The sequence below is a fragment of the Lygodium microphyllum genome, unplaced genomic scaffold (genome assembly GCF_053477565.2).
Source record: "Lygodium microphyllum isolate KBCC unplaced genomic scaffold, Lygodium_microphyllum_v1.1.10 scaffold_91, whole genome shotgun sequence".
In the NCBI taxonomy this organism is placed as follows: domain Eukaryota; kingdom Viridiplantae; phylum Streptophyta; class Polypodiopsida; order Schizaeales; family Lygodiaceae; genus Lygodium; species Lygodium microphyllum.
Window position 1 is genome coordinate 188,712 of NW_028229574.1, and position 12,996 is coordinate 201,707.

Consider the following 12,996-nt stretch of genomic DNA (forward strand, 5'->3'; position numbering starts at 1 on the left):
CACTAAGGGACCAACATCAAGGGTGGACTTAGTGAATCGTATGAGGCGAACATGAACCAGAGATCTACGAAGTGCATGGGTGCACTTTGATAACACCCATAGGGTTGATGGATGGGCAACAATGTCTTGTTCTATTTATGATCCTGGGTATGTGGTAACATTGTTATAGCTTACATTAAAATTGAATTGTTGCTAGCAAATACCATGCTAATGTATCAATCATCAACTAGCATGAGAGCATTGCAGGTAATTGCAATATGTGAATTTAAAGAGGAGGATGAAGAGTCTCAAATCTTGTTTTGGAAAAATCTGAATTTCGTCATGGTTTGATGTGGTCATGATCCTCCTGACTTTGTTGGATTCATGTCCAATGAGGCAAGTGCAAATTGGTTAGCAGTAAGGGCTGTATACAATGGAGGATCGCATAACATAATGGAAGGGAGAGAGTGCTCTTGTCTTTTTCATAAGGAGCAAAGTTTACAAAGGCATACCGAGAAATTAGTCACTATAGATAAACAAATGCATCACATTGAAATGTGTGAAGCATGGAGGCTAGCAATGACAAGTCAATAGGCATCGCTTCACGCCTCTGCTATACGAGATTGGTGGGCACAAAATTTAAACAAGGATAACATTAAGGCTTTGGATGGGTGGTTAAAATGGTGGCAGCAAAGAATTACCCATTGGGGAAGAATTGAATCTCATGTAGGTCTGCTATTTTTCTTAGCTCATTAAAAGAATTGCTACACAATATACTAATGGAGAGAGCCACTAACTTTGTTCTTGGGTTTGACTTTATAGGATAACAAAAGTCTCTGGGAACGTGCTTAGATTCCGAGCATAAACTTGTCAGAAAGCATCCATGCTAGCTGGTTAGCAGGTGAAGGTGGAAAACGAAAGATATCACTCTATGATGCATGTGTTAGTGATGTCTTGAATGCATATATCCAATGTGCAAAGAGGTTGGGCGCCATATCACAAGTAGGTATTTTGGATATGAGCCTTCAATGGACTCTTTGATGGCTAATGCTAGCAAAAGGAAATCCCCAAATCCTGCCTTTGTTGCGCGTGCATTGCAAGGTGTTGTAGTTGGCAGTCCTTTGTATGAGGAGCCCACAATGCAAGGTGATAGGGAGATTGTGCATAGAAAAAAGAAGGGAAGTGAAGCAACTGCAAGTTCCCACAAGCCAGGATAAGTGATTGAGTCAAGGCAAAAGAAAAATAGGGGTTGGCCACGAATTATACAGTTTGATGATGGTGAGTTGGAAGAGATATATATTCAGGATGCTGAGAAGAATGAAGAGATACTAGTCAAGCCCTTGGAAAGTGGAGTAAATGTGCCAAATGTAGGAACATTGACTTATGTAAAAGAGGTAGAAGTGGCGCATGAGGAGTGGGCTTTACGAAGGATGCCACCTAACTGTGTGAGAAAATGTTTTGGTATGGAGGGTAGAAAGAGGTGTAGCAACAAGTTACAAAGTCGACAAGTGGGGCTAGTCGCACCATGCTTTTGGTTCGAGAGAGCTTATAATGACAAGATCATTGCACAATGGATATGATTTTGCAATCATGACATCACACATACAAACACTGCAGAAACAAGTGATAGTATCACCAATAGTTCCTTTTTTGTGGCCAGTTAATATAGGGACAAATATATCAAAGGAAGAGTGTAGTAGTCTAAAACATACTATTTTCAAGTTTACCTGCTTTGCAACACCATCAAAGAATGAGAAGAGAAAGCCTCTTACTTTTGTAAAGGGTGGTTCAAGTGGGAGGAGACACAAGTGGAGGCATGGAATTTCCAAAGACACACAAAAGAGAATAGAGGTAGCTGCTTGCATGGTTGCAACCTTCTTGGAGGCGATAGTGAAACTTGAGAGGCAACATTCAATATTTCGAGACTTGACAGAGAGTTGTTATGATGTGCACATCAAAGAACATCCTAGGTGTACTTGTCTTGATTTTCAAAGAAGAGAATCTACCCAAAAGGCATTTCTTGCCTGCAAACATATGTATTATGTGTACGTGCACATACTTGGCCTTCGACCTAAGGAGCACATGGTTATACATTAGCCTGCACTAACTCCCACTGACCTTGCCTTTGTGTTAGGGCAATCACGTAAGATATGTCCTTGTCATGTGGAAAGCCTAGAAATAAGCATAACTCATTCATTGTTTTGGCCCACTTGTCATCATGCTCACATTAGTAGGGTGTGGCATGTCCTTTTTTGTTGCAAGAAGATTAGGGTGTAGCAATCTTAGAAAATTTCTAGATATTGTACTCTTTTTGGGAGATACAGAAGTTCTTCATTGCTCACTGGAGGAAGGTTGCCCATACTCTTTCTAGATATTGCACTCTTTTTGGGTGATGCAGAAGTTTTGGGTGTAGCAATCTTGGAAAATTTCTAGAATTTTGTACCGCAACTTCTCAATTCTGGATAGTATATGTCTTGTTGCAAGCTTGAAAAAGCTCGAAAAATCAATTTCAATTACAAAAGCATGAAATCGAAAGCTCGCAAAAATAACACACTCGTGTAGTAATGGGGTAGGTAGAGATAGAGGAAGGGTAGTAGGTGGTGAGGGGGTAAGCGGGGATAGAGATGAAGTAGAGGGGGTAGGTGGAAAGACAATAGGCAAGGTTAGGCAAGGGTAAAGAGGAATAGACATGCATGTAGTGGGGTAGGTAGGGATATAGGGAAGCTATGTGGGGATAGAGATTGATTGTTGAGGATAGAAGATGGAGGTAGGTAGGGCTATAGGGGATACATGGAGCTCGATGGGAATAAAAGGGGTAGCTAGGATAGAGGAGGGGAATAGGTGGGGAAAGAGGGGGGCAGGGATGGAAGGGATAAGTGGGAGGATAGAGTGGGTAGGCAAAGATTGAGGGGGGCAAGTGGGTGGATGGAGGAGGGGGTAGGTGGAGATAGAAGGGAGTACAAAGGGTAGAAGGCCTTAGAGGAGAGGATTGGCAAGGATTTAGGGGATAATCGAGGTCTTAATAAGGAGGGTTTGGAGAGAGGTAAGTGTATATAGAGGGATAGGTGGGGTTTCAACAAGGTGGAGGGGGTGGAGAAACTATTGAGTAGTTAAGGCATAGGAGAGGGGTGAATAGAGGAATGAGGAGTACATGCAAGATGGGGAGGAGAAAGGGGGTGAAGGAGTGGAGGGGCTGTAACTCATTGTTTATTCCCATGGTGCCTCACATGGGGAAAAATTTGTATTACAAGTTAAATGTACACATCCGGCCCCTTTAGAGCCATGATGTGTGTAGGAAAATGTGTGTGAGTCCATTTGGTGAAGTGTGATGGACATGCAGCTTGGTGCATTGATTAGTTCTAATTATGTGACATGACTTGCGAGAGTGAAGTTGGACTTTAGTCATTTATAGTGCAACTTTCGTTTTCCTTCTTCTGACACATTCTCTCCTTCTTTCACATCAACATCCATGGGGTCCATGCTAATCATATTGTTGTCCATCTCTTGATTGATTGTATGTTGCCAATGTAGGTATTCAACACTCATAGGTGACCTTTCAACATTCATCGGGACTCTTATGTCAATTATAGGTTATTTCTCAATTCACTTTTGGGTTAATAGTTATCACTCATATATTGATGTTCATGGATTATGGCTACTATAGCACTCATATGTATAATTGGATTGCTAGTGGGTTAATGATTAAATCCATTGAGACCTCAACAATCAGTTGGAACCAAGGCAAGTTCAAGGACGGGAGGGGGAGAACTTGCGTGTGGCATGGCTGTTATCCTAGAGAGTGCTAAATAAGGGCACTAGTTAAGCTGCTTTTAAGGAAAAAGCGTTAATTGACGTCAAAACCAGGTTTGCGTTTCCTCGGTCGGCCGCCCTCTTAAGGCTTCCAATAATTCGAAGGAACAAAAAGTTCAGCAGATCGACGGCCGACTCCCTTCAGCATCATTAAGATCCGCCCTTCTGGCAAGCGCCTGTGCAAGTGAATACACAGACACAGAGAGAGAGAGAGAGAGAGAGAGAGAGAGAGAGAGAGAGAGAGAGGATCTGCCGAAAATCATCCCCTTCTTCTGGCAAGCACCTGTGAAAGCGAAAGACTGAGGATCTGCCAAAGATGTTCACAAGACTGTTTGGGAAGCCTAAACAGGAGCCTGCAACTTTGGCTACCTTAGACAAACTAAACGAGGTAAGAGCTCCAGAAAAGGACAAAATTGATTCGTTGGATAGCGTATGAATGAGCATAAGGAGTGTTTAGAATTTCCTGACAAGTTTAATGTACCTTCCATCAGTGCTTAATGCTGCACTCACGTGTTGCTGTGTCATCTTGGTTAGGGGTATTGTTGTTGCAGTAGGAGTATGTGATTATGTAGATGATGCTGTGGAAATACGCTTGTGTACACCATGGATATTTTATATTGCGAGTGTTTCCTGAGAAGTTTTATATATCCACTATGAGTGCACATTGCTGCAGTCACATATTAGTGTGTATGCCTTAATCTGAGGCACCATTGCTGCAGTATACGATGGAAGTGCGTATTGTGTACATCAGTGGATATTTGCCCATCTACCGTGAAACTAATGTTTGCTAAAAAGATGAATGTTGGTCCACATTGCATCATTCCCTTTTGGAATCTTTGGTAGGGGCAAAGATGGTGGGAAGGGCAGCACAGATAGCAAGGAGGGCAGGGCCATATCATCACTGCTGTGAGCATATGCACAAGGCACATGGCAGTAATTGGAGTTGGTCTAGTGGGCAACAAACCAACCGTCCGCCGTTCATGAGGACCTTTCCATTTCAAAACCTCACCTTCATGTTCTCCTTAATTTCCTGTATTCTCAGCCCTCCGGCCTTCTCCCTTTGTTCCATTGTAGCTCAGTCTTAATATGCAGCAGTAATAATAAGTATTTTGGAGCGACTGCATTTTCTCTCACATGCTTGCACCCATCTGTGTCCATCCATTGTTTCATGAGTGCATGTGTGAGTGTATTTGTGCTTTTTTTGTTTTTGTTTTTGTTGAAGGGGGTACTGAAACATGTACAAAGAGACATCAATTTGACAGTTTGCAAATATGGTGTCTTTTATTCATGGGAAGGAATATAATGGTGCTGGTCAAATGGGTCAAATGTACGTAGCTTGAAGTTTTGTAGAATAAAGTCTGCATACAACCAGAGTCTTTTACCACCTGTTTATTTTGGAGATTCCTTTAAGAACACAAGAACTTCCCTTCATATTACCCCCAAAACTAATGGTTATAGTGAAATTGCAAACTTAGAATTTTTGCCAGGAGTATACTTTTAAAAAAGTATTTCCCAAATAGTCAAGTTTTCTTATAGAAGTGCTCTACATTACATTAGAGAAGCACCTTTGAAGTTGGGGTATGTGAAGAAACACCTTAATGTAGAAACATAAATGAAAGTGTACGACAAAGCATAAACTCAAAAGAACACAATAAGGGTTAGGGTAGCTTAGAGACAATGAACACAGTGGAATCTGAATGAATGATTGAATACTGAATATACAATGCTTGTGAAGATATGCTAGGGTTTACACTGAGGAAACACAATATGTATGACCAAGATTGAAACACAAAGACTTAAATAGAGATAAGCAAAACTCAAACTCTAAATGCAAAACGCAAAACACAAAAACTCAAAACTCAAACATAGAGATGAACATAGATGATAGAGAGAAGAAACTTTAAAGTGAATGAATGCTATAAATGAATGTAAGAGTGTACAGAATGCTCGAGGGTAGAGCAATGCAATGTCGGAGAGTGATGTCCATTGGCAACGGATTCCAAGTGTAGTGACCACTAGTCAGAGTGTGGAAGTCAAGGAAAACACCAAGCATTGATCACGGAAGGGTTAGATGACTGAGGCGATAGGAGGGAAGGTGCTTGGAGCAAAGAGTGGCAGCAGGGAAGTTGCAAATGCAGTTGTAGGATGGCTACCAATAGGAAGAAGATGGTTGCCAACAGGGAGAGAATGGTTGCCAATTGTTATAGAGGGGTGAAAAAGGCCGAATGTAGACTGCAGGGCTGATGATTGATGACGAAGGAGCGGTGCCGCTTGTTGCTTGGTTGATGGTGAGTTGAATGCACGGAGGAGGCAGTTTGTGAGCTAGCAATGGCAGATGGACCAAATGTAGCAGAGGAGCAAGAATCTAGGCTGAAGGGATGAGGGTGAATGGTGGGCAACCTATCTATTTATAGATGTTAACGGGGTGCCCTAAAAATTAAGATTTTGGGGGACTAGTGGGACTCACGTACCAAATTTTTATTTTTCATTAATTAAGTGTGTTTTGGGGCTGTTTAAAAATGCTAATCAGTTGTAAAGCGTGTTTTAGCTCAACACCCCCTCTCAGGCCCAAAATTGAGTTTATTAGGGAAGGCTAGTAATGTTTACCCCAAGGCAGCCCTCCCAAAGCAGCTAGGGCATCAGAGAAAGGGTGCATATTGACTGACTAGTGGCCTACCAAGACTACGGAGGTGATGATTATCTTACCAAGGGAGTCCAAGTAGTCACCCCAGAGAGGACATGGCATTGGATGAAAGGTGCCGTTGGCTGCCTAGTGGTCTACCAAGCCCTACAAAGGCGGATGGAACCACATTGAACTTTTTTTTTTTGGTGGTGAAATTTTTTTAGGAGTGGTGGGCCAATTAAGTAATAGTGACCTAGAAGAGGGGAGTAGAGATGGTACATCCAACACATCACAAAACAATACAAGCTTACCCAACCACTTAAGGATGTTGATGACGAGGGAAAGGTGATGAAGTATTATCATGTGAAGAAGGATGGTGGTGTAGTCCGCCGATGAAAATAGCTTAGGATCCGTCTAGTGGTGCTCTGCACAATAAGATGTATAGTATGCTATATGTTGAAGAATGCTCATGCAGTAGGTGTCACTTGGATAGTGTCCCTCTTGGGAAAGTTGTTCACTTGCTCAAGCGCCCTAGTACAAAGATGATGAAATCATGCAATACATAGGGAAAGGTACAATAGGGGAGAAGGTTGATGTCGAAGACAAGTGCCGAAACCTGTAGAATACCAAGAAGAGTAGGAACCCCTTCTCAACTTGGATGTCAATGCTGAAGAAGGAAGAGAAGCCTGATGATGTCGGTCTTCGTGTGGCGTGGAGAACTGTGTGGATGAAGATGATGAAGAGTCCCTAGTGGAAGAGCAAGGATAGAAGTCACCGCTATGATAGCATCAAGAGAGATGTTGCATGATCTGCTATGGGAGGGGAAGCCTCCATGTTGGTAGAAGAGCAAAACTCTGAGTAGATGGAACCATGAAAGGAATGGTGCGCATCTCCTTTCTCTAGCTCAGTAAGGATTGGTGCAAGCTTGTATGTTAGCCCGACATTGAAATACAAAACCTTGCAAAAGAGGAAAAAATTGCAAGCGCAGAGGTGAGTAGTGAGATGCTCCAAAAAACAAATTTGAAAATAAAAGAAAGCAAAGGTAAGTGCAATGTAATGAGTATGTAAGTATGTAGCAGAAGTCTAAAAAGGAAAAGGCTTAGTGTGTGGCTACCATCGTATACGCCAAGGTGGAAAAGTGGTTCTAGAAGGTGCAATGGATGCCCTTGGAATGGATTCATAGAGTGCGATATGTGAGCCACTAGTAGATCAATCAACCAATCTTTTAGGAGTAGTGAAGGAGATAGGTGACTGAGGCTGTCTATGTGCTGGATGTCTAGTAGCCACGGGGGCAAATGGAGTAGATGGTGTACCGGTGGCAGGTGTAGCTCCATTGAACTAGCCAATCGGAGTGGGGGCAATCACAATAGTTTGCGGTGGTTTTCTAGGAGAAAGACCTTGGGCCTTGGTACGACACTTCTCGTCCACATGGCTTGATCTCTGGCAATGTGTACAAAATCTATTTTTCTTAGAAATTTGCTGCCAAAGGGGTCTTGTTTCTTTGGTTCCGTTGGAGGAAGTGGTGTTATCCTTGTTTTGGCTTGCCTTCGTATCTTGTGAGTTCTTGCCACTGTTGGTTTTCCCTCTCGAAGAAGAGATGTTCAATGTGCTCAATTTGCATAGAAATTGCAGTGTAAGTGCATATCAAGACCAAATTTGATATAAATTTTGCAAATCTTGCAAAAGCTGTGAATTGCATCGGGTTCGATGTGCCAAAATTTCAGGAAATTGTACTTGTCACTATGTAATTTTCACAAATACATGAAAAGCCCCAATTTTTGAGACCCTAATGTGTGCAAATTTCACAAATTTTACTCAGCAGAATAAAATCCTAGCATATGTCAAAAGCCCTAAATTTTGGGAGTAAATGCATGCACAATCTTTGAGATTCGTCAATCTATGCTTACACACGTGTGATAGCCCTCAAAATTTGCCAAAAGATGAACCTTTGAAGGAAAAAAAACGTGAATTTTTAAATTAAGAAAAAACGTAAATTGTTGCGTGACTTGGGACAATTTGTTGTTTGTCCTGAGCTGATGTGGAGGTTGTTGCTTGAGTCACTTGACTGCCTCCATGACCTACGACTTGCGATTGACTGCAACCTGCGACTTGCACCTAATTTGCGTGACCCGTGGATTGCTCTTGGTTACCTATAGATTGCTCTTGGTGACCTGCATGACTTGCGACCTTGACTTGCGTGACTTGCATATCGCTCCTAGTGACCTGTGTGATTGCCTTTGACTAGATCTGAAGACGACTTCTTGTTTTCTTCGCATGGGAAGAGTTGACATAGCTCAAATGGACTCCAAGAAGTGCACTTGTGATAATCGATGCTCTGATACCAGTTTGAAATGCTCAATGCGTAGTGGAGATGCAATGGTTAGTGATGACGATGACAGATGGAGAAAAACGTGAGCAGTAGTAGAGAGAGATGCACGATGTGTGAGTACAATAGTGTACCTCTTTTAGGTTTTCGAGATAGATATATGTAAAGTACAAGTGCTAAGGGTACCCGTGCACATATAAAAGGCACAGTGGCCCTTTATTTCCAACGATAGGGTGATCCAAGCCTTGGTCAATGGCAAAACTAATGTGATTGTGAGGTTGAATCATCATTAAGGATTTGTTTCTAACTCAGATCTGCACGGTTGCAAGGGCTCAAGAAAGAAAAATGTTCGTGATGTGGGTCATATGATGAGTAGCTCCATTATCTATGATCCAAGGAGTAGCTGAAGTACAAGGCTGTGATGAGTGGGCCTTTGTAGTCACCTTGTCAAGAGGCAACTCGTAGATATGGACAAGACTTGTAGTCTTAAATGTCTCTATGGAGATGATGTGGGTCTTTGTAGACTAGTTAGACAAGCCCTTTGGCATTGAGAACATTGTCGATTGTGATGATGATTAGTGGCAGTGTGGGTCTAGCCTCGCCACTGCCTCAATTGAGGATTGCCACTACCTTGTTGTCAGAGTGCAACGATGTGGAAGCGTGGGACCAAGATTGAGAGAGAGTAAACACAGAGAGAAGAGAGAGAGAAATGAAATGATATATTAATGTCTACAAAAGGCCAAAATGACCTATGAGACCATGAGTTACGATCATGTGTATGATGGTACAACTGTCTGGCCAAAATATATAGCACAAAGCAAAATAAGAAAGGAAACTAACTATGGCTATGTGTAAAACATAGAGCTCTATCTAGTAACAATGAGCTCCAAATGGTACAATCTCATGTGGGTATGGAGGGCCTAGCTTTAGCCCGAGCAATAATCCCCTGTATCTGCCTATGAAGGTGTCGTTGGTGTGTGCGTTGAGGCCTAGGTGTCACAAGATTGTGATAACTATTATCTTTTTGTTGATTTCTTTATTACATACTTTATTTGGTTTTTCTTTTTGGAAGGATCCCTCTTGAAATCTAAACGCCTGAGTTGCATGGCCAGTATGTGAAATGGACAGGAATGTCTAGTGAGTCAAGACTAGACAGTTAAGATCCAGTACAAGTCTGGAAGAGACTGATGGCACTGTAGATTGACAAGCTTGGAAGAGACTTGTGAAAGTATATATGGACAAGTGTGTTGAAGGACTAGCTTGGAAGAGACTAGTTCAAAGTGAAGATGGGCAAATCTCCAAGAGATTAGTCCATGCGGGGTCATCAGTGGAAATTCACTTTCAGTTGAGCTACACTGCAAATTTGGATGTAGCCATAGTCTGCAAAGATGGTCAGAAGACTAGTGGGGATGCAATGGAAGTAACTCCTAAAATTTAGGGAGTTACTATTTTTGGACCCCAGAATCTGTTCGCGTCATTATCTTCGTTTTTGCACGAGGATTAATCCTCTGGTCTGTGCCGAGGTCAAATTTTGCACCAAGGATGGAGAATTTTAGACCGGAAGGTTAGAACGGGAAATATCTTCCAGTGCTGCCATTTGGCACAAATTGGTGCACTTACCTCTTTAAAGAGGGCTGGCGTGCAGTTTTCTGGGTCTTTGGGGGCTCATTTGAAGAGGATGGAGGAATAGTTGCTGATGGAGAAGATTTGAGAGCTTGCCTACCTTGTCCATGATGCACAGAGGCTTGAGCTTACTCCCTACTCTCTCTCTCTCTTTCTCCCTGACAGAATGGTTATGCTTCAGAATCAAGGGCCTTTCTTCTGATTCAGGTACAGCTGTGGGAATATGCTGTTTTTGCATGAGGCAAGCCTCCTTTCTCCAGGAACAAGAGCAGTTGTTTGCTGCCCACAAGCAGGAACAGGTGAGGGTGGTAACCTCACCATGCAGGTGTCTGAAACAGCACTAAATCAGTACAGATTCTAGACTGTTCAGAGGTTATTTCAGAGCCCAATTGATGCCAGAATCAAGGGGCACTTGGCACAGATGTTGGAGCATAGTACAGGGAACAGTATGAGCTGAAAACAGGTTTCAGAACAGGTCTGAACCAGTAATTACAGTGGGCTGAACAGTACTGGGAACAGTATGAGCTGAAAACAGGTTCCAGAACAGGTCTGAACCAGTAATTACAGCAGGCTAAAATGGTCAATTCTGCACTCCAACCAGAAGTTTCAGACTTGGGCATAGTTTCCCCTGCTGGTCAACTTGTTTTGGGTCAGTAATTGTACTGTTATGCTGCTAAATTTCACCCAGAATAGGTGAAAGACAGCTCATTGTACTTTCTCTCTTTTTAAAAATAAAGAAATACCGCAAGGGGCGCCTAACTTAGGGGCCAACAGGGTGTCTATTTCACAACAGGAGCATTCTAGCTTCCTGTATGTCTTCTTGATTCTGTGTCTTTAAGTTCAGGTAAAGTGGGCGACTGTGAATTGGGTGAAAGCATTTATATATTTTGGTTGTACACTACCGCCCTTCCCAGTGAACAGGCCGGTTTCATGGTTCCATTGCCGGGATCGAATCACTTTTTCCCTAAAGAGTGAGCCAGGGTTTGTTTGGGTGTAAGACACAGAATTGTGCATTATGCCTGATACAAAGGAAGACACCAGAGAGGAAGCGTCTTCATCATAGGAGATCCCTGTTGTTCATGAGGTGGGAGAGTCTTCTAGACCTCCACAATTTGTTACTCCTCCTGCTATGGTTGAGCCACAAGTTCTTACGGCTTCTTCTATGGATGAAGACACTTTCAAGACTCAATTAGTTGCTGCTGTGAGTATGTTTACTCAAGTGATGCAGAATCCAAGGTTTTTGGCATTTTTGCAGCCTTCCCTTCCTTTACAGCAAGTTGGGCAACCTGCAAAGATTTCGGATCTAGTAGAGGTCCAGGATAAGGGTAAGCATGTTGCAGATTCAGTGGAAACACCAAGGCAGCTTGCGGAGTCAATGGAGACTCCAAGATTGGTTCCGACTGTCCAGGAACAGGTGGCGGAAACGCTAGTTACACAAGCATTGCCAGTTCAGCTCGCCACTTTACAGTAGCCAAATGTTGGTTTAAATGGACAGGGAAACAGTTTTCAGGCTTTACCACAGGTTTTCCCACCGACCTCTGTACATATTGGATACTTTGGAGGTGGATCTGTATTTCAGAGTATGGCTGGTTATGCGCCTGGAAACTAGATTTATGTACCAGGAACAGTGTTCGGTGCTAATGAGCTTTGCAGAGCTTGGGGTAAAGTTAGGGATCAACATGTAATTATTTTCTTTGATCTTGGAGCTAAGGCAAACTTTATCTCACCAGAGTTGGCTTCTACTTTGGGCATCAGAGCAGATGAGATGGGGTACATAGCAGAGGCAGGGTTGGCATGTCCTGGCCACTCAGAGTCTGTGACACCCATTCTTGGAAAGCTGCGTCTTCATGTACAGTCTTATGTTGATGCAGAAGAATTTTATATCATGCCACTTGAAGGCTGTGATGTCTTGTTGGGAATGCCATGGATGTTCAGAAAGCATGGTGTGTTGGATGCCTTTAACAAGACACTGACTTTGGAACATAGGGGAAAGACTCATGTGCTTGATGTGAAGCTTAAAGGAGAGTCTGCACCTGCTGTATCGGCTTCTGCCATTACATCTATAATAAAGAATCATCTTTCTGCGTACTTGATTTTTGCACGTGATGTCAAGGATAATGAAGAGTCAAATTTCTCTATGTTTAATATGGACAGGTCTGCTTTCTTGTCTCAGTTCGGTGATTATTTTTCTGACTCATTACCATCACAGTTGCCACCAGAGAGGTCTGAGGATTATGCAATAGATTTGGTGCCAGGCAGTAGCCCACCAAATAGACCTTTGTATAGGGTTAGTGCAGCCCAACAGAAAGAGATATTGAGCTAGGTGAATGAGCTGTTAGGAAAAGGGCTGATTCAGCCAAGTTCATCTCCCTTTTGCTCACCAGTGCTCTTAGTACAGAAGAAGGATGGCTCTTGGCGCATGTGCATAGATTATCGAGCGTTGAACAAGAGTACCATCAAGAACAGGTTCCCCATTCCAAGAATTGACGACATCCTTGACTGTTTGGAAGGAGCGTCAATTTTTAGCAGGATAGATTGGAAGAGTGGATACCATCAGATCATGATTAAGCGAGAGGATGTGCATAAGACTGCATTTAGGACCACGTTTGGTCTCTATGAGTTCTTGGTAATGCCA

The 12,996-nt window shown here is 42.7% G+C and overlaps 1 protein-coding gene across 1 annotated transcript in view; it reads left to right on the top strand.

The window, feature by feature from the left end:
- The first annotated feature begins 3,822 nt into the window (after positions 1-3,822).
- Positions 3,823-12,996, top strand: part of LOC148008672 (vacuolar protein sorting-associated protein 32 homolog 1-like) — a 37,472-nt gene continuing 28,298 nt past the window's right edge. The window contains exon 1 of the mRNA XM_087674091.1: positions 3,823-4,177. Coding sequence (XP_087530217.1) covers positions 4,106-4,177 — 72 coding nt within the window. The 5' untranslated portion in view covers positions 3,823-4,105. The remainder of the gene's footprint in view (positions 4,178-12,996) is intronic.